At 45.9% G+C, this 27,815-nt stretch overlaps 1 protein-coding gene across 2 annotated transcripts; it reads left to right on the top strand.

The window, feature by feature from the left end:
- The first annotated feature begins 1,989 nt into the window (after nucleotides 1–1,989).
- Nucleotides 1,990–27,734, top strand: ZCWPW1 (zinc finger CW-type and PWWP domain containing 1). 2 transcript variants are annotated; one of them, XM_081167894.1, is made up of 16 exons: nucleotides 1,990–2,282; nucleotides 3,379–3,656; nucleotides 6,664–6,742; nucleotides 7,326–7,380; nucleotides 11,296–11,444; nucleotides 12,234–12,380; nucleotides 14,100–14,216; nucleotides 15,073–15,193; nucleotides 19,017–19,092; nucleotides 19,300–19,404; nucleotides 20,952–21,035; nucleotides 23,141–23,216; nucleotides 23,322–23,419; nucleotides 23,608–23,671; nucleotides 26,313–26,450; nucleotides 26,903–27,734. In XM_081167894.1, the coding sequence occupies exons 1-16, from the start codon at nucleotides 2,258–2,260 to the stop codon at nucleotides 27,196–27,198; spliced, it is 1,908 nt and encodes a 635-aa protein (XP_081024020.1). In that variant the 5' UTR covers nucleotides 1,990–2,257; the 3' UTR covers nucleotides 27,199–27,734. The 2 variants fall into 2 exon arrangements, with proteins under 2 accessions (XP_081024020.1, XP_081024019.1); XM_081167893.1 differs by having other exon boundaries at nucleotides 1,992–2,282; nucleotides 7,323–7,380.
- The last annotated feature ends 81 nt before the right edge of the window (nucleotides 27,735–27,815 follow it).

The raw sequence follows: 27,815 nt of genomic DNA on the forward strand, positions 1-27,815 counted from the left end.
TTTTTGGTGTGCAGAGTGAGCAGTGTTTAAACTAGTGAAGAGTAGATTTTACTTGTAATCACATACAGCGGTACCTCAGGTTACATACGCTTCAGGTTACAGACTCTGCTAACCCAGAAATATTACCTCGGGTTAAGAACTTTGCTTCAGGATGAGAACAGAAATCGTGCTCTGGTGGTGCGGCGGCAGCGAGAGGCCCCATTAGCTAAAGTGGTGCTTCAGGTTAAGAACAGTTTCAGGTTAAGAACGGACCTCCAGAACGAATTAAGTACTTAACCTGAGATACCACTGTACATAGAAAATAATGTACCGGTAAGTAAGAAAACTACAGTATTTACTGTAGGAAATACCTATCTTGGATAGAAAAATTAGCTCCTTTGCTTGCTGTTTTGTTTTCTCAGAGGGTAGATGACCTCTCATTTTGAAGTCCAAGAGAGAAGTGTGAGGAGGAAGAGAAGGAAATTGTAAAATAAGTCTGTCACTGAGATAGGAAGTCAGATCACGAAGTTAAAAGTCCAGGGGTAGTCTGGGATTCTGGAGATTCCTCACTCCGTTTCAACCCATGAAATACTACTCAAACTTCCACAGCATCCACTTTGATTTTTAAATAATAAATGAAAAGGCAGGGCTGATGGTCGTATTAAATAAATAAAACCAACACTTCCTTCTTTTTCCTGCTAAGAAGTTTCTGACCACCTGACCAGCAGTATTCACTCTGCTTCCGGGGCCTTGTTGTGTCCTGTATTTTTTTTTGACAGGAACGAGGCAGCACTGGCGCCATTTTAATGGAGAGAGGCCATTTGTCAACCACCGTATTTTTCGCTCTATAAGACGCACCAGACCATAAGACGCACCTAGTTTTTGGAGGAGGGAAACAAGAAAAAAAAATTTCTGAATTTCAGAAGCCAGAACAGCAAGAGGGATTGTTGCGCAGTGAAAGCAGCAATCCCTCTTGCTGTTCTGGCTTCTGGGATAGTGGCGCAGCCTGCATTCGCTCCATAAGACACACACACATTTCCCCTTACTTTTTAGGGGGGGGGAAATGAGTCTTATAGAGCAAAAAATACGGTAAATTTTTATTGATTTTTATTGATTTAGGGGGGCAGCTTCCCCTCCCCGTCCCCCCTTGGCTACGCCCATGGTCTCTGCCTTTTTCACAATAGGCAGAAATCAACAGGTGGTACCTCTGCAGTGAATCTGAATACCTTACCAATTGGTTTTTGGTTGCTGTGCAGCGCAATAATGAATGTAGGAATGTAAAAAGAGCCCGGCTGCTGGATCAGGCCAAAGGTCCATCTGTCCAGCATCCTTTTCTCACAGTCGCCAGACAGGTGCCCATTATGGGAAACCTGCAAGCAGGATTTGAACACAGCTGTGTTCTCCCCACTTGTGAATCTCAGTAACGGGTGTTCAAAGGTATCCTTAGACAGTGGAGGTAGAACATAGCCATCATTATTAACAGCATAAAGGTAAAGGGTAAAGGGACCCCTGACCATTAGGTCCAGTCGTGACCGACTCTGGGGTTGCGGCGCTCATCTCGCTTTATTGGCCGAGGGAGCTGGCGTACAGCTTCCGGGTCATGTGGCCAGCAGGACTGAGCCGCTTCTGGCGAACCAGAGCAGCGCATGAAAATGCCGTTTACCTTTCTGCCGGGGCGGTAGCTATTTATCTACTTGCACTTTGACGTGCTTTCGAACTGCTAGGTTGGCAGGAGCAGGGACCGAGCAACGGGAGCTCACCCCGTCGCGGGGATTCGAACAACTGACCTTCTGATCGGCAAGTCCTAGGCTCTGTGGTTTAACCCGCAGCGCCACCTGCATCCCATTAACAGCATAGATCCTCTCTATTTTTTAAAAAAATCAGTTGTACCTGTGGAGGAAAGCTATAAGGTCCAATTTACATTTGAGAGAACGTTCGAAGATCACACTGTTTAATTCCAAATTAATATTGAACAGCACACTACACACACACAATTCTGTAAATAATGCTTTGACTGCATTGAGAACAGCTCACAGATTTTAACTGTGGTTAGATTACGCAGTTGGGATTCCTATCTGAAGGTAGGGTTTAGGAAATGCAGGGAAATCCTGGGGCCGTCCCCCGTCTTTTATCTTCTCAAAGAACATAACAACTCTTTAAAATGAAAAACAGCTAATCGTGTATTTTTATTGCTTTCTCTTCCTTCCCCTTCCCTCTTGTTTCTTAAGTTAGACGGAAAAACGCACACCTCCCGGTGTAGACACACCACTGATACATAATGACAAGTCAGAACAATAAAGGCGGTAAGATCAGTGTGTGCTCCATTTATTTATTTTAAAGGAAGTACTGTGTGGTGTGGGCGTGTTTCTCAGGTGCAAGTAGTGCACGGGGGGGGGGGGGAGCTGCTCCTGCTCCACACAGTGCTACAAAAAGCACACACCCCCGGCTCTTTACCACCACCACTTTCTGCAAGCTCTTAAATAAATTGCAAAAACTGCTCCATTTTATCCTCCCAGGGGAGGGAAAGAAGTGTGTGTGTGTGTGTGTGTGTGTGTGTGTGTGTGTGTGTCCGCATGTAGTGGTGGCGGCAGCAGCAGCAACATGTGTCACTAGATGTGCACTTAAAGCACTAGAGAGAAGAAGGTTGTGTTTTCCAGTTAAAACTGTGGTTTTGTTTCCCAAACGATGCCAAAGCCGTAAACTGTCAATTTCACTCTTGTCAAAAGCAGGGGTATGAGATTGACAAAGGTCACTGTATTTTCCCCTCTATAAGACGCACCAGACCACAAGACGCACCTAGTTTTGGGAGGAGGAGAACAAGAAAAAAAATATTCTGAATCTCAGAAGCCAGAACAGCAAGAGGGATCGCTGTGCAGTGAAAGCAGCGATCCCTCTTGCTGTTCTGGCTTCTGGGATAGCCGCGCAGCCTGCATTCGCCCCATAAGAAGAACACACATTTCCCCTTACTTTTTAGGAGGGAAAAAGTGAGTCTTATAGAGCAAAAAATACGGTATTCTCTGCTTTGAGAGGGAGTATGAAGTCACACCACAGTCTTCCGATGCAGAAGTTTGCTCATATTCTGGAGCATTAAAATAAAAGGATGGCAGCAGTAACCATCCTTTTTTTAAAAAAATCAACAACAACCATTTTTTAAAAAAACAAACCATTTTTTTTTAAAAAAAGATTAGAACAGGATTTAGAAGGCTTGAGCAGTGCCTTCCAGATGTTTTTAACACCACCTCCCATCAGCTCCAGCCTGCACAGCTGGAGACTTGACAGGTTGAGGAAGGCCTTGGGATTTTCTGTCTCAGGCAGCAAAATGCGTTCTGTGATGTTACTATGTTACTAACCATATGTTATTATGTGCTAAATAACATGATGTGTTTTCTGCAACTTCAGAAGCTGGGAAAGTGCCCAAAAGAACGTTTGCTCCCCCAGTAGCTAAACCTCATGAGCTCTTTGCAAAAGGGGAACTGCTAGAGCTCCAGGACAAACAGGAAGGTGCTGAAACTAAAGGCATTCCTGCTCCTCTGCACCATGCCCATGCCCCACGTGACAGAATTGCAGCCAAGCCCCTCAAAACAACGAAAGCTCAAGATAAGAGGAAGAAAGGGAGCCCTCCTGCTAGGACTGTAAAGGAAGAAGACTGCAAGAAGGATCCAGGCATGGCCAGAAATGTAGGTGGTGGAAATGCAGATGATTATCATTATTTATTGAATTTATATACCACTATTTATACTTATATTTATATACCGCTATAGGACGGGGGTGGCGCTGTGGGTTAAACCACAGAGCCTAGGACTTGCTGATCAGAAGGTTGGCAGTTCGAATCCCCGCGATGGGGTGAGCTCCCGTTGCTCGGTCCCTGCTCTTGCCCACCTAGCAGTTTGAAAGCACATCAAAGTGCAAGTAGATAAATAGGTACTGCTCCAGCGGGAAGGTAAACGGCGTTTCCATGCGCTGCTCTGGTTCGCCAGAAGCGGCTTAGTCCTGCTGGCCACATGACCCGGAAGCTGTACGCCGGTTCCCTCGGCCAGTAAAGCGAGATGAGCGCCGCAACCCCAGGGTCGGCCACGACTGGACCTAATGGTCAGGGGTCCCTTTACCTTTACCTATTTATTATATAGGTTTGCTCCCTCAAGGGAGGATTTTTCCAAGTCAAATCTTCAGAGCTCTCTCCTTGGAAACTCTTGGTAGATAACAACTATTTTAAAATAGTTAACATCCCACCCCACAGAAGCCACTAAAAGTTTTGCCCTCGTTTTCAGAGGATGCTTAAGTTGAGGGTTGCTTGGCCTGTGGATAGAGGGCCTGCCATGATTGAGGGAAAGACCCCTCTGCATATGTTCAGAAGCACCCTCATCTTTATTCTTCCACACGCCCCAGGGTTGATCCCTGGCAATGGTTGAAAGCTTGTTAAATTTTGGCTCGGACTAAGCTATGAATGAGTCACATTTATGTCTGTACTGCTAGGGCACCGTGATGATACTTTGTGTTGCTGGGATGTAATCAACATACGTTAGAGACACACTGCTTCAGGGACCTTTTTCCTAGCTCAGAGTTTTCTGCTGTTGAGAAAACTTGGGAAATGTGGTGTTTGCAGTCAACAGCAAAGGCATCTCTTTCTCTGAGGAGGTGTAGGCTTAGGACTAATCTACACTGGTCGGTTATAACATTAAAAATGAGTTATAAAAAATTGACACCAGTGGGAGCTGCAGAGCTGCGAACTGCTGGCAATGGAAAAATACATTGAGCGATATATAACAATATTTAACATTGTTTTTACAGTCATACCTCGGGTTGAATATGCTTCGAGTTGAGTGCGTTCGAGTTGCGCTCCTCGGCAACCCGGAAGTAATGGAGCGCGTTACTTCCGGGTTTCGCCACTTGCACATGCGCAGATGCTCAAAATGACATCATGCGCAGAAGCGGCGAAAAGCGACATGCGCGTGCGCAGACGTGCCGTCGCTAGTTACGTTTACTTCTAGATGTGAACGGGGCTCCGGAACGGATCCCGTTCGTATCTAGCGGTATCACTGTAATAGTGTTTTTAAAGATCATTGTAGATCCAGCCTTTAAAGCCCACATGAAATTTATATTCCTCCCCTCTCTTTTTTTCAGTTGGGGAATAGTTTGCCAGAGGTTATGATTTTCTTTGGCAGTTATTAAACATGCGCCCTGCTAACCTTACTTTTTATGCAAATTTCTCCCGAAGTTCAATAGTTCCTCTTCAGCAGGCCTTAAGCTATACTCACGAAAGGCAAGAGCACCACCCAGATGTGAATTAAAATGCGTGGAAATAACTTCAGGCAATGAGGAAGTGGTGCTGTGGGAAACAATTACCGGTAGATAAATTCCTGCATTGCAGGGGGTTGGACTAGATGGCCCTTGGGATGCCTTCCAGCTCTGATATTCTGTGATTCTATGAAAACTGTTCCCGCAGGAAGCAAGCTAAACCTCTCTGAGGGAAGGTGCAAAATCTTGCACTGAAGGAATCTCATTATACAGGCCTCATTTTGCAGCTCTGTTTTTCTGGGACGGAAGAGTGCTATGGTTACGACCATCAGGTGCTTGCTTACCATTCTTCCACCAGTAAATACTCAGACCAGTTAACAAACAAGGCCAAAACCCACCTATATAAATAATACATAATATTAAATATTAAGACACATTTAAAACTATTTAAAACGTTCAACTAAAATAATTAAAAAAACAGAGCTAAAGCTAGCGATTCAAAACTGGTTTGACTAAAGATGTTTTCCATTTCTGTCTGGAAGACAATGGAGGGAGAGCCGGGTGAATGACCACAGGGAAGTCATTCCAAAGCCCCAGCCAGGTCCCTCGTACTCATTTCCTGGGAAGCAGAGCCTGCAAGGCAGGTTTTAAAGTGGGGCAGGTTGACCTGGGAGCAGGTGGTCCATGTGGTAACTGGGTCCAAGACCATTTAGGGTAGGGATTCCCAACACGGAGCCATGGTGCCCTCAGACACCATGAGTTGGGCTGGGCTGGGCTGGAAAATAAAGAGCAGGCACATCGACGACCTGCCCTTCCTCCAGAATGTTTCTGGGCCTCACATTTAATCATAGAAATGTTGTGCTGGAATGGACCTTCCGCAAGGGTCATCTAGTCCAACCAAAAATAATACATTTATTTATTCACAAAAGTTTTATTCTACTTGATTCTAAGCAGTTTGCAGTTGTATTTTGCCTGTATTTTTCTTTGTTTTTTGAGAGGGTTGCTTTGTTTTTGTTTGTTGTGGGGGGGGGGCGTTGCTTGTTTGGTTTTAGTGTTGCCTGCTTTTTATTTTTTTATTTGGTGTGTGTATGTTAGTGTTCTGCCTCATGCTTTTTTCAGAGGGGGTTTCTGAGAACTGGCAGTTTTTCTTTTGTGGTATTTTATAGTGACTGTAGCTATGCATAAGATACATAAATGGCCCTTGGTTTAAGGCTTTACACTAGCAAACGACCTTGAAAACAGAGCAGTAACAAAGAACTATGTAGAATGAATTCAGAGACAAATACGTTCTGATCATTGGGGACCAAATAAAAGCCTGGCCGCTGCATTTTGGACCAGCCGATGTTTCAAAACTGTTTTAAAAGCAGCCCCTCTGCCAATGCTAGCCAGGGGCCTATGCTTACTATGCAAGGCGTGGTATTGTTATTACATTTGCTCATCTTTTGGTAGGAAGAAGGTGGCCTCACCGATGCACAGTTCGAGGAGATTGTCCAGAGTGCACTTCAGAAGCCTTTGCAGGAGTGTATGGGTATGTTGGTTGGGGTCGGGGAGAGACACAAGGGCAGAAAGATGTTGCTGTAACATAGACATGGCCACTAAAATCTGAGGCACTTCACACACAAACACTTGGTCTTAATTTCAGTTGGTTTTATTGCATGGTTCCCTTGAGGGGCAAGGATGGAACGGACAAGGAGTGTTTAGTCCCCCCAAAGGCCCTCTGAATGACCCCTCCCCACAGCAGCAACATAATATTGTGTTAACAGAAAGGAGGAATGAAGGAGGCTAGAGACGGAGAGCTTCCCCCCCTTGGTTCCCGCAACTAGATGCTGCCTAAACTCTTGGAGTACTTACTTTGCCGTCTGCCATGAGTTGTGCCACTACAGTTGCAATCATATTCCTACTTACCTGGAAGTAACCCCCTTGAATTCAGTCAGACTTACATCTGAGAAGCTCTGTTAATGGCTGAAACTTTGGAAGCCTGTCAACTTTTGAAGATAATGTTTGGGAGCTGGCAGTGATTATCGCTCAAGCCAACATCAAACTATTTTATGAACTCATAATCCTCCAGGGCTTAGCTATTTAAAGCTGTTTTGCTTTTTTATTTCCAGAAGACTCTGCGAAGAGAACCATTTCGGCAAAGCCTACTGAGAAACAAGATCTGGGAAGGTGAGTTGCACAGCTGCATATTCGGCCTCGCTGCTGAAGGCGGGGCGCTCTTCACGTTCCCAGAGGCATTCCCAAGCCGTTCCTCAAAAACAATTTCTGTAATTTGCACCTTGAACGTTGTGGGCTTGTTCTTCGCTACTGCAGGGAAGGAGCTGACCGGAACCCAAAGTGCTGCAAGCAAGGAGACCCTAAAGCAGGGCCCAGGGAACCTTTTTCAACCCGAGCGCCACATTGCCTCCTAGAGAACCTACAGTGGCAGGGGTGTGTGTGTGTGTGTGTGTGTGTGTGTGTACCTGACAGTGGTGGACAGTGCCAGAGGCAAAAGCAGGCAGGGCAATGGATGCAGATTTTACCTTTGTACAGTTTCTACACGTACTCTCACACCCTTCTCTATCCTCCATCCAGGCAAGCAAAGTGTTAAGTTGTGGGTGAACATATCAGACGACACAGTGATTCTCCAAACAGCTCTTGTTTATTCACAGGTCAGAACAGAACTGAACTGAAGGGTTCAGCCAGCCTGCTTATATAGAGCTCCACTACAACGCAACTGTAACACTTTCTGTAACTATCCAATCACTGAACGTCACTTTCGATCCCTTATTTGCATATGTGGACCTGAACTAACTACAGTATCCCCCTGTTGGCCCAGGGTGAGAACTTCAGTACATAACACAAAGGGCATTATCAGTGGTCAGGAACACATTCCAGCCAAGCACAAACACTCAAGGAGGGCGCAAAGCGGGGCCGTTGAGGGGTGTGTGGCCTGAGGAGAGTTCCAAGTCCCAGACAGAAATGCCTGTAATGTTGCACTTGACTTCTAAACCTGACATTCCCCATTCCTGGGTGGACAAATCAGGCCTGTATTCCTCCTATCTTTCACATGGCGCGGTAACAAAGGCTATCAGATTTATGTACCTGACACTGTAAAGCAGGTTTGCTGAGCCTTTCCCCACCTGTGTCTTTAGCAGATATGTGACAAGCAGGAATTCAACAGGTGGAGCAGTTCTGCTCTGGTGATGGAGGAAAAGGGTTGCCTGCTTGGTTGTGCTACTGGGAACTTTAGTCAGTATGAATTAGATAAGAAATGTGTGGCGATTTTCCAGCTGAAAGTGACATAGGAATGATAATGAGCGTCTTGTAACATCACAGGTAAATCTGAGAGCTTGGATGGTATGGTTTTATTAAGAGGGCAAGGGAAATTATCTCTTACCAGAGGGAAGAAATGTGAAGGAGGCAGTACACAAGTCTTGGTGTTGTGTTCCCATGAGGGCACACCAGCCCCAGCCAGTACAGCTATGTGGAGTTGTAGTCCAAAGCATCTGGAGGGCACCAGGAAGGCTGACCTAAATTAATAAAAAAAACCATAGATCTCTACCAGCAGTTTTATACTGCGAATTGCTAAACTTGCTCTGATGCTCCCTGATACGGCCTATTTCAATTTATGGGAGTGTTCTGTGTAAGTTGTGTGTGAATGTTATCTATTGAAGGACATAATGTGAAAGAAATGACTGCTATCAGTGTGGGATTTTCATTCGCGTTTGCAAACCAGTGAAAGCCAAAGCTGATTTAAGCCTCAGTTGCGGAAAAAAAGCCCCGAGACTGCCTACCTGGGCAATATTATTTAGAACAGTGTTTCCCAAACGTTTTTGGGCAACGGCACACCTGTTTGCCGGAAAAAAATCTCGCGGCACACCACCATTAAAGCCCCGCCCCGTGACGTCAGCGCGCAGCGTCACGCCGGGAGGGACGCACAAAAGTTAAAGTTTTTTCCCTCCCCGCGAAGCAACGAAAGAGGGCGCCTCAACTCCGGGAGGTGGGCAGGGAGCGGGGGGAGCGGCCAGACGGGCTCCGCTGGGGGACTTTCGGCTGCCGGAGGCGGGGAAGGGGCGGCTGCAGCGGACCCGGAAGTGGTTGCGCCCATCGGGGGCGGTGGGAGCGCGCCGTGCGGGTTGGTGGGTGGGGGAAGGAGAGGAAGAGGAGGGGGCGGCGGCGGCGGCCGGAGGCTGGACGGATCCGCGCAGGGACGGCGCGCGAGCCGGGAGGAGGCGCGAAGAAGGAGGCAAGGCGAGAGCAGCGCGGCTCGGGATGCATTCGGACTGCCGGCTGCTGCGCCCGAGACGCGGGGTATGGTGAGCAGCCCGTCTCCCTCCCACGGAACACAAGGCAATGTTCGGCGGCACACTAGTGTGCCGCGGAACACCGGTTGGGAAACACTGATTTAGAAAAGCAACGCAGGAATCTCCAGGCATGTGAAAATCACGCTTTGGCCTCAGGGTGGTGCCCAAGTACAGGAAATGTCTATGTAGCAGAGTTTAGTTTTAGTTGGTGTTCCCAGGCACCCTCCTTAGAATATTGTTAAAGAACACCTCCAATGGGAGGATGTTTAGTGGAGAAACAACAACTTGTAGCAGCAACAACTTTGGTTTCTTACCTTCCCTTTACCAAAAGGTTCATGGGCAACTTAAAATTCAGTTAAAAACAGTTTCAAACCAATTAAGGTCACAGGATTAGGGTAAGTCTTGAAAATATATACAGTGGTACCTCGGGTTAAGTACTTAATTCATTCTGTTGGTCCGTTCTTAACCTGAAACTGTTCTTAACCTGAAGCACCACTTTAGCTAATGGGGCCTCCTGCTGCTGCTGCGCCGCCGGAGCACGATTTCTGTTCTCATCCTGAAGCAAAGTTCTTAACCCGAGGTACTATTTCTGGGTTAGTGGAGTCTGTAACCTGAAGCGTATGCAACCCGAGGTACCACTGTATCTCAAGTGTCACAGAGACCAAGGCAGGGGTGAAACTAGGCTTTCTTTCACCAGGGTCAAAGACGTTGCTTGGCACGCACACACACACACACACACACACACACACACACCACACACTCATTTGCATACACATTCATACAAGCTGGGAGCCTCATTGTCACCCCTCTGCAGGGGTCACCAGGGCAAACTCCAGCCATGGCTCTGGCCAAGGTAAAGAGGTGTGTCTTCTGCAGAAGGGGCGTGGCACTTAACCCTTTCTGCACATATCTTTTCTCTGCCCAGAGCAACTTCCTCTCTGTATCAGGGGGCTCTAAATGTAGCTAAATGTGCCATTTGGATACACAGGGTAGACAATTAGAACCGAGAAACAGTGGCAGGGGAAGAATTAAACTTATTCTCTTAAAAAGCAAACTTTGGGGCTGAAAGAAGGTCCCTTATGTTTCTTGGGAGTGATGTAAAGTTCAGGGAAACCTTCACACAGCATCACTTCCCCTTGGATGAGGAGAGTGCACTCATCTTCATGTTTATTTAGCTACAAATTTTGGGGAATGATCCAGGAGGCTGAAGCCTGTTATGACCTAAGTTACAACCTTCCCAGGTTCATAGTGGTGGTGGTGAGCGACATGGTTCCTTCCTCTGGGGATGAGGGAGACATTCAAACTCAGTTCTCATTTAAAGGCGAACCTAATTTGCCCTTTCTGAAACACTACGAGAACAAAGCCCCAGCTACCCCTCAAAATTCTCATTTCTCTGAATTTTGAAGTACAGTTCTTCAAGCCAAGTAATGCGTTCAAAAATGTACACAGTAGGTTAAAGTGTGCACAAACATGTGTGCATGTTAGTGCAAATAGCATACAAAGGTATTACAGTTAGGGAAAATTGGTCTGCAAAGTTATTGGTCAAAATTTTATACAAGCATGGGTATATTTGGAAAAACTAGCACTAAAATGCTGATGACTTTTCATGAGCACTTAAAAAATTCACAAAAATATGGACAACTGATCTTCCCACTAGAGAAATGAGAAACTGAAATTTGCTCACCCCTGCTGGAAACATATCAGTAAAACTTGTATCAATGTCCCCAAGCAGACTAGTTTTCAATATTCCACCCTACTGAAGTAGGCCCCAACTGTGTGCTTGTGCTCTTTTCTTCAGGAAGACTTTGGGGGTCTCTCCAGTGGCGGAGGACGTTGTCTTTGGAAAGAAAAGTGAGGTGATTGTTTCAGAATTGGATCAGAAGCGGCATCTGCTAAAAAAAAAGAATCACGGAACACATTCTGTGAATAAGGACAGACAGGAGAAAAGTAAGCCTATGTACATATTACTATTTACTCTGGCTCTAGTATGCTCCCACTGCTAGTGTTTGAAACTATGTACACATGGCTTTGGCACAATTCATATCCTGTGGTTTCTTGATAAACCCTGTTGTTCAAACTATCTTCCATCCAATTTGAAAAGGAAAGCCACATTCATTTTGCAGTTAAGCAGAGGTATGTATGCTTGAGTCAGCCACTGAGCATGCTCAGATGATAGGAGTTTTGTGGGGAGGGAATGCAGGCATGGAAAAACCAAACAGGTAATGTGCATCAGGTGAAGACACCCTTGCCCTCTCTTTGGTGTACACAGCAATGTGCAAATGCGATTTGAACCACAGTGGCAGAAACTACCTTGCTATGTTTTAAACCCCTAATGTGTACATAGCCTAAGTCTCTTGCATGAACAAACACTGAGCAAAACACACCAGGGATAAACCTCAGTTGAAATGAATGGGGGCTGTGCAAGATGGGAGCAGCAGGTGCCATTGGCCATGGGCCGAACGTGTCCGGGTGGGTGGGAAGCCTGGCAAAGGGAAGTGACTCAGTACCAGTGCAGCCCTAGGGAGAGGGGCCACAAGCCCTGTGTAGGGCAGAGATCCACATTCTTTCCAGTGTTTCAAAACAAGTTGCTGCTCTTGACTGCTAGGCAGCTCACAGTTTCCTCCCCGCAGTCACCAGCTCCACTGCTGCCACCCCACCACCTCTCTCCCGGTGTTTTTGCAAAGAGGCAAACACGGGCGCGCGCACAACAACTTGTTTCTCTTTGTCTCCTGGCAGATGAGAAATCAGGAGGAGACAATGGAGGGCGTAAGGAAAACCGGAAAGGTGTGCCCAAGAAGAAAGTTCAAGGCAACGCCCACGTCCGCCTTGACCAAGAGGAAATGCAGGAGAAGGAGGAGGCAGTCAGAGGAGGAAGTGGCTGCAGTGAGCTGAACCCTTCCTGCTGCTCTAGAGGGTTTTTAGGAAGGATGGGGGACAAATGGGGATGGGGGATCGAAGGCAGATCAGCCAGGCTGGCTTTGGAGCTCTGGTGGGCTGCAGTGCTCCTGCCTTTTTTGTGTGCACAGTCCACAGGGGAAAGTCTTGGACGTTTGGTGGGGATTGATGCAACCTTAAATAACTTGCTGTAAGAACAAGAAAGCTGAATGGCCCACTGCTTAAAAATAATAAAATGAAGTGCATTGCCTCGCATAACACCTACAAAGGAGGCTGCAGAACTGTTGTTGTTAGCTATTCCATTAATTATGGGGAAACTGCCAAGGGTCTTGTGGCACCATAAAGACTATGGTGGCAGTAGCTTTCTTTCTTGGCTAGACTTCACCTGCATGAAATTGGCAGACCCATATAGTTGGGAGTATTGGAGGGTGGGGAGGGGGGTGTAGACAGTGGTCCAGAGGGCTGCGGAATATAAGGCTCTGTGACAATGCTTTTAAGCCAACTGTAAATGCAGGTAAGATGAGCACAGCGACCGCCATTCACAACAGCAGTACTAATAGGTGGCATTAGCACAACGATCACTTTGTGAGGTTATTTTACCACCTGTAGTGGGAGAGGAAGCCATTCTCCTGATTTCTAGTTCAGCAGTTTCATCCTGAAGTCTCCCTTTCAAGCTCCTTTGTTGAATAATGATATTTTGGACAGCCGCAGAGTGCCTTGGGAGATTCAGGACATCTCTCCCACTGGTTTCTGAGTTGTTGCTGTCTTGGATGACAGATTTGAGTCAATTTATTATTTTACATGGAGGTTGCCATGTAATAGAGGGGGGAAAGCATAGATATTGGTCCACAGGAGAAACTAAATCCAAAGTAGGACAACCAAAATGTCAGAAAATTAAGTTCTCCAGAACTTAAACATCCATCAGGCTGGGTGTTGAGGAAAACAGCGGGGGCGGGTGTGTGTGAGAGAGAATTTGGCATGGTGTTGCAGCCACAAAGTATGCAATTGGTCATTGTGGCTTTAACATCATACCAGCTTGCTTTCTCTCTCTCTCTCTCTCCACCCTCCTTCAGTTATCTTTAATATCCAGCCCTTCTAGCTATTTTCATTTTTGTTGTTTTTGTTCTGTGTACATGGGGAAAAGACATTGTTGGCAGGTGATAGCATCTATTGCATTCAACAGTGAACAGGTGAATGTTTTGACTGGTGTTCAGCAAGGACAGGCTTGCCACCCAGGGCACATGAGAAGGAAGTGCCATTGTCTAAACGGGCTGTAAAATCATTGCTGATACTTTGGAGTGGCTTTAATCAGGAGCTGTACATGACAGCAAGTGGAGCTGTGTTGCTTACTCTTCTGTGGTTGTCTTGGGCACAGCTGAAGCACCCTGCATTTCAGAACCCCTGAGTACCTTGGCTTGTGGAAGTCCCAAGGAACAAACACAGATGGACCCACATCTGAAGAGCTGAAAGCCCCAGTCTCCTCAGAAGATGGGAACACATATCTTCATATGGTAGCCCATAGCATAGCTACAATTCATATTAAGACAGATTGCTTTAATCCCCTCTAACAGAAGGATCCACACACTTAGAGTTAGCCTGAGTGATGCTCATCTACTCCACCTGCGCCTCCACCTTGTGCAGCTCCAAGCATGTTCCATAAAGCTGATGTCCACTTCTTTCATGATTTCCCCCTTTTCATCACTCTAGGCTGGTGCATGGCATGGGTCCAGTGCTCTTATCCAACCTGTGAGAAGTGGAGGCGGCTTAGCAGTGACATAGACCCATCGGTTCTGTCTGAGGACTGGACATGTAGCCAGAACCCAGGTAAAACAGAAGGGAAATGCAAGCCTTTTCCTGCAGGGGCTGACAGACATTTGGTGGTCTCTCCTCCCCTCAGTTAAATACGAAAAATTGTGACTGCTCAGGGTCCTGCAGAACCCCTGTCTGCCTGGGCAACCTGTGGCTCTCCAGATGTTTTTAAGCTCCAGCTCCCGTCAGTCCCAGCCAGCATGGTCAGTAGTCTGGAAAGTTGTAGTCCATAAATCAGGTGAAGGGAAATACTACTTGAGAAGCTAGAGGGCTGCTGCCAGAACAGACCAGGCTTGGACAACAGCTCCCATCAGCCCTGGGCTGATAAAGAGTTCCAGCTCCAACATTTGGAAGGCACCAGGTTTGGGAATACTGGAGTATCAGTCTGACCTAGGTGGCCCAATGAACATGAGATTATAAGGCATCACCATCATCATTCATTCAACTTGTTTTTATTATTGCTTGTACAGCCGCTCTGAGCCCGGCCTTGGCTGGGGAGGGCGGGGTATAAATAAAAATTATTATTATTATTATTATTATTATTATTATTATTATTATTATTATATGCTCTTGACCATTGTAAAATCTGCCCTTTCAAAACGAAGGCATCTTGTGGGAGTCTAGAACCTCTTCCAGTCACTGCAATGGGTTGCTTTTGGTGCCTTCTCTATGAGTTATTTTGTTTTGCTGCTGTCACTATGTATTGTACCTTATGCAGCCGTACAAAAGGAAGGGTCCCTGCCCCAAAGGGGCTTGTATTCAGTAAAGGGGAGGGAGAAGTGAAAAGGAGCCGGGGTAGAGAAAATGCATTTATTTCAATTACACAGACTTCCCAGATTCTTTTCAGCGCGGTATTTATTTTCCGTTGCAGATCCCGAGCACAACAGCTGCAGCATTCCAGAGGAAACATGGTCAGGATCTGAAAACGAGGTGGTCTATGCTGTTTATATTCCTGGGTCAATCGTGTGGGCCAAGCAATATGGATACCCATGGTAGGGAAGGAACACACAACTCTCGGGTGCTTCTAGGCAGAGGTCTGATATCACAAATGAGTCATAGAGGCTGCGTACACACTGTACCTTTAAAGCACATTCAAAGCACATTATTTCCCTTAGAAAATTCTGGGCATGTACTTTTCCCTTCACAGAGTTACAGTTCTTGAAAGCACCCTTTGACAAACTACAGTGCCCAGAATTCTTTGAGTGGGGGAATGCATTTTAAAAGCATAGTGTGTACGCAGCCTCAGATACTGCAAACAGGCTGTTTTATAACATTTGATTTTCTGTGGATTAAGTGGGAAGAAATATGGGCTGGCATTTTCATGCTGATGAAGTTATGTAGACGCTGGGAGCTCCCATCCCACAACAAACTATGTTTTTATCATGGGATGTTTTATAAAGTGTTTCTAATGTTGTACACTGCCCTGAGATCTTTCGGTAAAGAATGGTATATAAATTGAAATAATAATCATGATAAGGTCCCCCTTTGCCCTTAACATAGGCAGAGATCCTCAACATGTGTTATAGGGATGCAAGTCCCAGTGAAACGAATGAGAGTGCCAAATTAGAAAGAGGGAGCCATAAACACAGCAGGGTTTATTTTTTAAAAAAACGGGCTTCAGGATATCGTGCAGTGCAGTGGCAAGCAAGTATTGATTGTGTGGGCAGCACACTACACTGTGCTAAACAAACCAGTTTTCCATTGCCAACTTATCGTCAGGCTTGGAGCACAAAACAATAGTCCCAGCACTAGTTAACGAACGCACCCCCCACACACACTCCAAGGCAAAAATACACCTGCCCAGGTCTCTCAGAGTGAAAACCCCAGTTTTGCTCTGCTGCACTTAAAATTTCAGCTCCTTAAAAACCTCAGTTCTCTGTATCTTGATCCCTGCAGTTTTTTCAGCTGCTGACCCTCCTCGAAAGGCTTAGCCAAAATAGCCAATCTTTCTTAGCACCCTTGCCAGTACAGCAGCTGCAGTCTTTTGACAGAAAAACTGGCCAAGAATGGGGCCTCTAAGCCGCAGAAAGGGGAGCTCCCCAGAAACACAGCTTTACTTACATGCCCAGCGCATCTCCGGGCTTTATAGACTCATAGAATCTTAGAATTGGTAGGGACCCTGAGGGTCATCTAGTTCAACCCCCTGCAATGCAGGAATCTCAGCTAAAGCATCCGTGACTGATGGCCATCCAACCTCTGTTTAAAAACCTCCAAGGAAGGAGAGTCCACCACCTCTCGTGGGGGTCTGTTCCACTGCTGAACAGCTCTTACTGTCAGAAAGTTTTTCCGAATGTTTAGTCAGAATCTCCTTTCTTGCAACTCGAAGCCATTGGTTTGAGTCCTACCCTCCAGAGCAGGAGAAAACAAGCATGCTCCCTCCTCCATGTGACAGCCCTTAAGATATTTGAAGATGGCTTTCATATCTCCTCAGTCTCCTCTTTTCCAGGCTAAACTTACTCAGCTCCTTCAAGCGCTCCTTATAAGGTTTAATTTCCATACCCTTGATCATCTTGGTTGCCCTCCTCTGCATATGTTCCAGCTTGTCAACATCCTTCTTAAATTGTGGTGCCCAGAATTGGACACAGTATTCCAGGTGTGGTCTGACTAAGGCAGAATAGAGTGGTACTATGACTTCCCTTGATCTAGACACTGTACTTCTGTTGATGCAGCCTAGAATAGCATTGGCCTTTTTTGCTTCTGTATCACACTGTTGCCTTATGTTCAGCTTGTGGTCCACCAAGACCCCTAGATCCTTTTCACATATACTGCTAGTAAGCCAGGTGTCCCCAATCCTATATTTCTGCATCTGGTTCTTCCTGCCTAAGTGCAGAACCTTACATTTGTCCCTATTGAAATTCATTTTGTTAGCTAGCACCCAGTTCTCTAATCTGTTAAGGTCATTTTGAATTCTGATTCTGTCTTCTGTGGCATTAGCTACTCCTCCCACTTTGGTGCCATCTGCAAATTTGATGAGCACCCCTTCAATTCCTTCATCCATAAAGATGTTAAACAACAACAGGCCCAGGACAGAACCCTGCGGCACTCCACTTGTCATTTTTTTCAAGGATGATGAGGAACCGTTAATGAGTACTATTTGTGCTATCCTCACAACAACCTTGAAAGGTAGGTTAGACTGAGACATTTTGGTCACCCAGTGACTAAGTGGCAATTTGAATCCAGGTCCTGCCACTTGTAGTCTTCCTCCATCCCATTCAGTTTTCCTCATGCATCATGTCTTTTTAGGATTTACTGATGGTTTTTGCAAGCAACATTGGAAGCCTTTTTGCCTAGAAAGTGGATTTATAAATGCTTAAAATAAATAAAAAGCAGCCTGACAATCTAACCACTAATTGCTCCTGGAATTGCCTCTTTTTGTTTTCCTCAGTGTCAAATTTTAGCTATCAAAAGAAAAACCAATGGAGCTGGGTAATCAAAGTCTCCCCACTCCCTACCAAAAACTAGCATTGGAGCAATTAAGAAAGGCTATTGAGAGGAGGCAATTAATAGGCTGTTCCTCACTAATTCCCCACTAATCAGGAAGCAATAAAACAGGCTGAACTTGCAAACAGGAAGCATTTAATTAAAGGCACAGAATCCCTGAAAAGCCTCAATAGCACTTGACCCACACAGGTCAGAGAGACACCACAATGATGTTTTATTGCGAAAACAATATGCAGCACCACAAACCATGTCTGAGAAAACAAAGGAAAGCAACACAGAAAAATCCTGGTATGCAACAACTGACTGCTCCATAAAAAGTATGTGAGCGAAGGAAGACAATTGTAGAGAGACAGATTACTGCAGAAGCAACCACTGTATGAGGTCACTGTATGCATCTTCTTTTGTTGGCACTAGCCCTTTGCAGGTGTGATGAGAGAGAAGGGATGCACTTGCTAGTCCTGCTTCCTCCATGACAGCTGTATGTCCAGATTCACCACTTTCCTTGCATTGGAGGTGCAAGAGATTTGGGAGGCCTCTGCATGCAGCTTAGAGCCCTGAACCCACACCTCCATGGGAGCCTCTATGAGAACAGCAAACTCCTGGTTCAGACCTTTGCTCTCAGACTATGCAGAGTGGCAGGTCCAGACATAGGGATGCAATGGATGCTAAGACCTCTGCTCTTCCTCAGGCAAGTTCAGTGGAACCTCGGGTTAAGGACTTAATTCGTTCTGAAGGTCCGTTCTTAACCTGAAACTGTTCTTAACCTGAAGCACCACTTTAGCTAATGGGGCCTCCCGCTGCCGCCTCGCCGCCGGAGCACGATTTCTGTTCTCATCCTGAAGCAAAGTTCTTAACCCGAGGTACTATTTCTGGGTTAGCGGAGTCTGTAACCTGAAGCGTCTGTAACCTGAAGCGTCTGTAACCTGAGGTACCACTGTTCTGTGTGAAAACTGAATGGCTTCCCTGCAGAAGCCATGCTGACTGCTCCTTAGCAAGGCTTGTTCTTCTATAATATACGACCTGTATGCTTAACATTTTAAGCCTTCAAAATAACTTTCCACCAATTTACTTCTGGACCGAAATTGGTATTGCATATATTGTTCTCCAGTCCTCCCAGAAGGCTAAAATGTAAAAAAAAGGTCCTCCCAAAGGAGGCTGATTTTAATAGTAAAATTTGTTAGTTAAAAGATGAACAAATTGGCATTTGAGGTCTTCAGAAGCTCTTTTGGGGTCATATGGGCCATATGGAAGAAGCTGTTTGCTTTTTTAAATGGGGCTTCAAAACATTTCCCAGTTCTCTAGGAGAAGCTAGGGTTGGCCTGGCGGTGTCTTCACTACAGTGTCTTTCACTCTTTTCCAACCATGTGTTTATAGGTGGCCTGGGATTATAGAGGCTGATCCAGACATTGGAGAGTACTTCCTGTTCTCTTCTCAGGCAGATTCACTTCCTGTTAAGTATTATGTATATTTATTTTATATTGTGCTTGCATGTCGGTGGGATAAATCTGACTTTATCCCTAAGTCAATTACTACTCAGCTCCAGCTGAAAGGTTCTTACCCACATTAGTCCTTATCTGAGATGTGTTCACACGCTCTCTCTCACAGGCATGGCCACCCACCACAACTGACATGCTCTCGGTTTCCATTCCCATTTCAGTGCAAGTACCATGTGACCTTCTTGGGCAGCTCTGTGACCCGGGCTTGGATCTCTGCCTCCATGCTGAGGAGCTTTGAGGAATCTTATGCGAAGGGAAATGGTGTGGTAAGTGGGGCTTTCTGCTAATGGCGGCTTGTTCACAAAATAAGGTGCCCCAGTCTCCATGAGGTTATGGGTTCTAAGAGGGTCCAGTGAACAGGAGGTGCCTTTTGAAAGGGAGCAGGATCTAGAGGAAGTTCCAAACAATAGCTGAGAAAAGTGAATACTTCCCGATGCTTGCTCTTTTGCGGGTGGGATCCAGACCAGTCGCATTCGGGCATAAGGACCTAAGAAGAGCCTTCTGGATCAAGGCAATATGACCCATCTAATCCAGGGTGCTGTTCTCAGAGTTGTCAATCAGATATACCAATGGCAAACCCACAAGCAGGATTCTAACACAAGAGCCTTCTTCCCCTCCTGTGGTTTCCAGCAACCAGTATTCAGAAATATTGCTGCCTCCAACTGTGGGGGCAAAGTCCTCTGGCTTTTTCCTGGCCCACCTAGGACCAGTCTGGATAGTTGGCCTTGGTGAAGATTTGACGTTTTCATCCCCCAAAAGTTTTTGATTTGAGTTTCTACTGAAATGAGGCTGCATTTTAATGTTGAATTTTAATCTTGTTTTTAAGTTGTATTTTAATCAATTGTTTTTATACCTGGTGTTAGCCACCCTGAGCCTGGTCTTGGCTGGGAAGGGCAGGGTATAAATAAAATTTATTATTACTAAAGCATAACCATCATGGTCAGTAACCATCAACATAGCCCTCTCCTTCATGAATTTGTCTGATCCTCTTTTAAAGCCAGCCAAGTTGGTGGCCATCGCTGCCTTCTGTGGGAGCAAGTTCCATAGTTTAATTATGTGCTGTGTGAAGTACTTCACTTTGCACGATTAAAGTGGAACGGGCACTCTGGTGCAACAAACCTGCTTCCCCCTCAAAAAAAAGCAGATGTTATGCAGTAAGGAAAATGACAGGAAAATGCACTGGAAATTATGGGGTAACAGTTGCCTGATACGACATTGTATATCCTCCCTGCAAACAAATCAAAATGAGTGCTCAGTAAACAGGTTGTCTGCAAGCTGCCAAAATCTGCTAGCAAAGCTGATGTGTGATTTCTGCAAGCTTCTTAATCTTAAAATCAGAGGAGAACTTTGTCCCCGTCCCCCATTCCCTCCATCTGCAATCCAGCCCTGCAATTTGGAAAGACAGTGGCCTGATTAGGCCCCAGCTGCACAATGAACTTGGATTAATTTCAGAGCTGTCCAGCTATCATGACTTCCCCCAAGGCACCTTGGGAATTGTAGCTCTAGGAGGGTCAGTTTAGGCACAGTAGTGGCAGATCTAAACTCAGATTTGCCCCAGACTTGTAGAAAGAGGAGCAAAAGTGGCATGCAGATAAGGAATTCAGAATTTCCCCTTCGTCTGTTTCTTACTTCCCCGCAGCCTTTCCCAAGCATAGAGGAGAAAAGCTTTGGGAGTGACAGACTCTGGGGAGGTAAACCACACATGGGCCAAGTGTTTAGCAGACACCCCATTGATGTTAAGAAACAGCATCCATACTGTCCCTTTCTCCCTCACTTCTTAAATCATAGCTATGTTCTGTATTTTCTTTTTGAGGCCAAGCTAAAGAACAAAGGTGACAAGAGGGATTTTGAAACTGCTGTGAAGATGGCAAATGAAGCAGAGCAATTAAGCATTCAGGTGTGACACAGGCAGGTTCCATGACTCCCCCCCCCCCCCATAAACCTAGGTTGGTTTCTCTCTGGAATAATTGCATCCTTTGCTTTCACACTTTTTGCAGAGGATGTTATTGGCAGATCATTGTGGCCCAATATCTTCCGTATTCCTGTATTTTCTCAGCCATGATCTGTGTAGCAATTTTTGTATGGAATGAAATGGAAACCTTATTGATTTACTTAGAACATCCCACTTTACAGCCAAGAAGAGCTATCAAAGCAACTTACAAAACATTCTTGCAATGGAAAATCCCATTCTAGTCTTTTATCAGAAATAGAAATAACATGAGATTCTTAAGGATGCATTTCCTGCCATCATACTTGATCTTCCCTGGTGTTGCCCTCTAACCTCTGCCTACTAGGCAGCAAGGCCCATTGGGAACCTTGGAGGCAAGTGAGTGACTGAGCAGCTGGAGCGCGCTCAGATTTCAGCATCATCCTGTCTGCTGTGGGGTAGCAAAGGTTATTGTGGGTCTTTAGAGCCACTGATTTAAAAAAAAAAAGAATTAAAAAAACTTCTCCCTTCCAGCTTTGGCCCGTCATTGTTTTCTGTTGTGGGATTCTTGGTACATTGCTCCTTAATTAGTCATTTTATGTTCCCTGTGACTAATGTTTGTGTGGGGGAACAACAAGGGGAGAGGACTTCCTTTCGTTATTTCATTTCATTTCATTTTCTATCATCACTAGCAACTTGCAGCAGCTGAATAGCAGCCTCGTAAGCCCTTGTGCTAATGCACAGCTCCCCATTCACATCTGTGGGTGTTGCACGATGGTGTATTCTGTGAATCCCATTTTGAATGAGTGGAGGAAGTGCAATACCACTGCTTGCATAATTTTTTTGTTTTGTTTTAACTTTTAGAATGATCCCCTTATGAGACTTGTTCTGTACTGAGTTGAATAGGATCCAAAAGGCAGCAGTCTGATTGGTCCTAGAACAATAGGGTCCAGAATGCAGCAGTCTGATTGGTCCTAGAACAATAGGGTCCAGAATGCAGCAGTCTGATTGGTCCTAGAACAATAGGATTCAGAATGCAGCAGTCTGATTGGTCCTAGAACAATAGGGTCCAGAATGCAGCAGTCTGATTGGTCCACAGGAGCCACCCAATCCAGCTCCAAGTGGAAGTGAATCCGCAACCTGATTGGCCTACAGGTGAATCCCGGAATTAGCCAATCATGTGGGGCCCATTGTGTAAATAATGTATATAAAGCAGACATTCTGGGGGAACTTCCATTCCTCCTCACCACTATGAGCTGAATAAAGAGCATGAAATCCACTCTTGACTCCGAGTATATTTCAAGCCTTTTCTTTCCTCACCTAAAATCTGCCATGGTATAAAACGTGCGGCCACACAAGGTGAACTGCTGCTGTTACATGAGGAAGTTGTCTAGCTCCACTGTTGGTTTTGCATCCCTTCTCCTTGGATAAGACCACTATACAGCAGGGGCTGATAGTTTTGCCCTGGGTCTGGATTACTAATCTGCATGCATGTTCTTAACCCAGTCCAACCCAGATCAAATAGCAAGGAAGAAATGCACTCAGATGCATAGAATCATAGAACTGTATAGTTGGAAGGGACCCCAAGGGTCATCTAGTCCAACCCAATGGAAGGCAGGAATCTCAACTAGATCATGCATGTCAGATGGCCATCCAACCTCTGCTTCAAAACCTCCATGGAAGGAGAGTCCACCACCTCTCAGGGGAGTCTGTTCCACTGTCTAACACTTCTTCCTAAAGTTTAGTTGGACTCTCCTTTCTTGTAACTTGAATCCATCGGTTTGGGTCCTAGCCATGAATATATTATGTGTGGGGAAGAAAATCCTAGCTTAAGCCAACTGGGGCTTCTAGTTGAGCAGGGCTAGTTTATAATGCCAAAGCTGTGGTTTGGATTCTGTGGCATAAGAAGAGAGTGCTTGTCTGTTAGTTGCCATACATTTGGAGCTGGGGCAACTGACCTCCAGGGCAAAAGGCATGGCAGCCAGGAGCCCCAGCCTTTCTCTCGTATTAGAAATTGGATACTAATTGAAGCATGTCAGTACTATAACACCTACTCTTCTCTTTCACCGCACCAGGAGAGAATAAGGATATTTGGATTCTATAGCCGATTCAGCGGGAGAGAGTCACCTAAAAACAACAGAGACGTGAAAGGTACCATGACATGCAGGTTGGGGTCAGAAGTCAGAATATTGTCAGACAAGCTGAAAGACAGACCCCCCCCCCACCCTGCACTCTTTGTTTCTTTTTGCACTGTAGATCATGTACATGTTACCTGTAAGCCTCCTGCCAAGAGGATCCGAGAACCAAAGGGTGGGAAGAAAAATGTATCAGCATCAAACAAGAGCCAAGAAAAGGTTGGTTCAGTCTTTGCACTATTGGAAATGTTTGGGCATCTCCCTGCTTTTAACAATCTGACTGCTGCAGACGGCCCCTTCATATATTTTCCTAGCAGTCCATTGTGATGTTATTGGTCTAGTGAAGTTTTAGTAGGTCCATCATGTTCTCTCTGTTAACATTAACAAATATAGTATCTCTCTCCTAGCTTCTGCCTGAGACACCAGTGATGAAATCTGATGGAGATTTCAAAAAGAAAACCAACATAAAAGGTGAGGTTTTGACAAGTCACCGTCTCCAGCAACCTCAACCTCAGGCCTCTCTTCTCTTTTAAGCTATGTGCCATAACTATGAGTGCAAGCTAGCGTAGGCTACTGGCAGGATCAACTTGGGGTTCTTCCAAACTGGTGTGTGGTTTTTTTGGGGGGGGCAGGGTGTATTCTGCAACATGTCGTTGATGGAATCAAGACTACAGTTTCCACTTTATTAATTGTTCTTCTGTGCTTCCCCAATGCTACCAGGTTGTTCCCATCTGTAGGGGCAACTTTTGTGCTACAGTAAAACAAAAACCGGGCAACAGCCACCCCGGAACATTTGTGTTTACTATTTATTTATGTATGCAAATATTTAGAAACTGCACTTTTGTAAAAAAGAAAGAAAGAGAGAGAGATACAAATCACAAGGTGGTATACAACCTGAAAACACAACACTGCAGTAAAAACAATTTTAAAATGTCAGGCACATCATTAAAAGCTGGTTGGCAAAGAACCCGAGGTTTGAAAGGCCCAATTAAATACAGTGGTACCTCAATTTACGAACTTAATCCGTTCCGGAAGTCCATTCTTAAACCAAAACCGTTCCTAAACCAAGGTGCACTTTCCCTAACGAGGCCTCCCGCCACTGGTGCCCTTCCACCATACGGATTCCGTTCTTATACGAGGTAAAGTTCTCAAACCAAGACACTGTTTCCGGTTTTGCAGAGTTTGTAAACCAAATTGTTCTTAAACCGCGGTACCACTGTAATACAGTTTTTAGAAGACATCTGAAAACAAACAGGGATGACTCCTGATGAACCTCTACTAGCGAGGCGTTCCACCGGGCAGGGAGTTTCACAGGGCTCGGTCCCTGGTAAGGCCACCAGAACCTGAGGGGCATGTAGGGCCTCCAAAAGTGCCCATCAGAAGACCTTTGTGATTGAGACGTAGCATAAGGAACCAGGTGGTCCTTAGGGTACTTTAGGCCCAAGCTGTTTAGGGCTTTGGGAATTAACACAAATACCTTGAACCCAGCCCTCTGGCTAATTGCTAACCAGTGCAGTCTTCTCAGCAGCAGAGTGGTATGCTGTCAGTAGTCTGCTCCTGTGAGCTGTCTGGCCACCACATTCTGCGCTAGCTGCATCTTCTGGACCAGCCTTTCTCAGCCTTGGGTCCCTGGATGTTGTACTACAACTCCCATCATCCCTGACCACTGGTCCTGCTAGCTAGAGGTGGTGGGAGTTGTAGTCCAACAACAACTGGGGACCCGAGGTTGAGAAAGGCTGTTCTGGACCATATAGAAGGGCAGCCCCATGTAAAACATGTTGCAGTAATCACGTCTTTGGGGTTATCAGTGCGTGAACTCCTGGGGTCAGGCTTTCCTAGTCCAGGAGTGGTTGCCGCTGGCATACCAACAGAAACTGGTGGAAGGCACTCCTAACCACAGAGGTCACTTGGGCCTCTAATCACAAAGATGGATTCAGGAATACCTCCAAGCTGCGAACCAGATCCTTTGGGGGGAATGCTACCCTGTCTAGAACAGGCAGTTGACCTTTACCCTGGACACAGGAGCCGTCCATCCACAAGGCCCCCGTATTTCTAAGTGTCAAGGTCAGCTTGTTGGCCCGCATCCAGTCCACCACTGCATCCAGGCACCGGTCCAGGGCTTGCACAGCGTCTCCTGACTCAGATGTAATGGAGAAACAGAGCTCAGTGTCATCAGTATACAGATGACACCTGGCACCACGCGTCCTAATGACTACTCCCCGTGGATTCAAATAGGTGTTGTGTAGCATTGGGGGGAAAGAGGTGCCCTTTGGCACTTCACAGGGTAAGCACCAGGGTCCCCAAAGAGCATTCTCTCTACTTGGGGCATGATCCTGCAGGGTAGGAAGAGAGGCACTGTGCCACAGTGCCACCAGCTCCCATCCCGCAGAGTCAGCCCAGAAGGATACCGTGGTCAATGGTATCAAAAACTGCTGAGAGATTGAGCAGGGTTGCACTCTCCCTGTTCTTTTCTCTATAAAGGTCATCCATCAGGGCAATCAAGGCTGATTTGGTCCTGAACCCAGGTCTGAGCCCAGACTGGGATGGATCTAGTTGATCAGTCTCATCCAGGAACGTTTGCAGTTGTTTCGCCACAACCCTCTCTATCGCCTTCCCTAAAATGGGGATATTTGTGACCAAGTGATAGTTGTTAATTGGGTCCATAACCAGCTTCTTTAGTAGTGGCAGCACTGTCACCCCCTTTAAAGGGGCAGGCACCTCTCCCTCACACAGTGAAACATTCACTACATCTTGGACTCACCCGATCAAGCCCCCGCAGCTTGTTTTCACCTGCCCTGAAAAGCAGAGATCCATAGGGCATGTAGTCGGGCACATACCTGCCGGAACCTTAAAATGTTATGAAAAGTTATAGGATTTTAGCAGGAAGGTATGGGGCACACACCAGTTGCAAATAAAGCAGTGTGACCTCCCTGAAACTTCTTGCAGGCACAAGCAGCATTGAAAGTCTGCTGGTTTGTAACCGCACCATAACATCATGAGCACAAAGCATGATGCATACGCAATAAAAAAGATATCTGGAGTGGCCCCAGGTTAGCCTTAAATCCATCAAAAGGAAGAAGGAAAGTAGCATATATACAACTTGTTCATACAGGGGCAAAAAAAAGCAAGTCATCAACTGAAGGTACCCCACTTTCGTCAAAGAGGAGCAGGAAAGAGATGGCAGTCCCCAAAGCTGCCGCTGTGCCGAAAGGATCTGTCCAAACGAAGGCACGTTGGGATGCTCAAAAAGGTAAGAGAGAGCTCCTTGCTCTGTATGTGAGAACATAGCTGTCAACCTTCCCTTTTTCCCGGGAAATTCCCTTATTCCAGCGCTGCTTCCCGCTGCTATCCCGGATTGTTAGATATCCCGTAGACTGTCCCCGGGACAGGTGAGGCTGCTGATCCCTTATTTTCAAATCTGAAAGTTGACAGCTATGATGTGAGAAACCTATAATGTTTGCTGCTATGTCAGTCCAGAAGCACAACTGGGAATGAAATCCCAAGTTGTGAAGCCTTTTTGTTATAGTTCAATAGTTGTCTGACAATCTATTTAGCACCCGGCAAAGGAAGGCGGTAGAAGGGACTGTTTTGCTCTGGCGAGACGGGTTGTTCTACGCCCTTAGATACGGGAGAAGATATCATTCTCCTCATGCAGGATAACTCTCTGGGGAGATCTTCACTGGCTTTTGTGTTCCTCTCAAGGTTCTAAGAGCTCGTACGCTGCTCCATGGTCTAAGAGTGCCGCAGCTGAGCAGCTCAGCTCTTGCAGATACGGCAGCAGCCCTCCCTTAATGCCCTCCAGTTATCCAAGCAAGGAAGACCGTATGAGCAAGGCTGATGTCTCCCCAGTGGCAGAAAGTGAACTGATGTTGAACAGGGGTGTTGTGGCCCAGGAGAAAGAAGAAGATGAAACCTTCAGCAGCCAGGAGATGGCTGTCTTTGCTGAGGAGAAGAATTACTCTTCTGATGAATTTTCATTGGTCTTGTTTGAAGAGTAGCCTTTCAGAAAGGGGTGTGTCCTGACCTCAAGTGTAAAGGGTGGATAATTTCTTCATCTAGATAAGCCTTCCCCACCCAGCCTGCTGCCTTCTAGGTGTTGTGGACTACAACGTAGTCGTGAGTTTGAGAGCACTGATGAAAAGTAGACATACTAAGCATAGAAGGATGTGGGGAAAAGGTTCTTGCAGCTTTGATTCTTGAGTTTAATCCACCTAGGAAGTTTGTGACAGCTTGTTTTTAAACAGGGCTGTGAAAATCCCCCTTTCCCGTTCCTCGGTTAAACAGGCAACTGGAATCACAGCTATAAACAAGGCAAGGAAAGTAAATTCACCCTTTAATAAATCTGATTGACTTGTTTAGAACTTAGTGCAAAAGAGAAACCAGGTGAAATGGCAATCAAAATTTAGGAGTTGTTTTCCACCTATTTGGAAGGTTACAAAAGATCTTGTCTGTGTTTAAAGATGTACAACATTTCTCCCAGTTGTTTATAATTACAATTCAGCAAAGCTCTATTAAAATCTGGTTTTGGATCTAACCCAGTGTCCTCCTGTTTTACTGATATCATAAATGCTAGAAGCATGGTTGCACACTCGTACGGAGACTGATAAAATGTACA

The sequence above is a fragment of the Podarcis bocagei genome, assembly GCF_964188305.1.
Source record: "Podarcis bocagei genome assembly, chromosome: 13".
In the NCBI taxonomy this organism is placed as follows: domain Eukaryota; kingdom Metazoa; phylum Chordata; class Lepidosauria; order Squamata; family Lacertidae; genus Podarcis; species Podarcis bocagei.

Excerpts from the sequence above, each read along its gene's own strand:
- ZCWPW1 (XM_081167893.1), top strand. The coding sequence starts at position 2,258 with ATGACAAGTCAGAACAATAAAGGCG. Across the intron at positions 2,283-3,378 it reads AAGTCAGAACAATAAAGGCG|AAGCTGGGAAAGTGCCCAAA; the intron begins GTAAGATCAGTG and ends CTGCAACTTCAG. Across the intron at positions 14,217-15,072 it reads GACATGTAGCCAGAACCCAG|ATCCCGAGCACAACAGCTGC; the intron begins GTAAAACAGAAG and ends TTTCCGTTGCAG.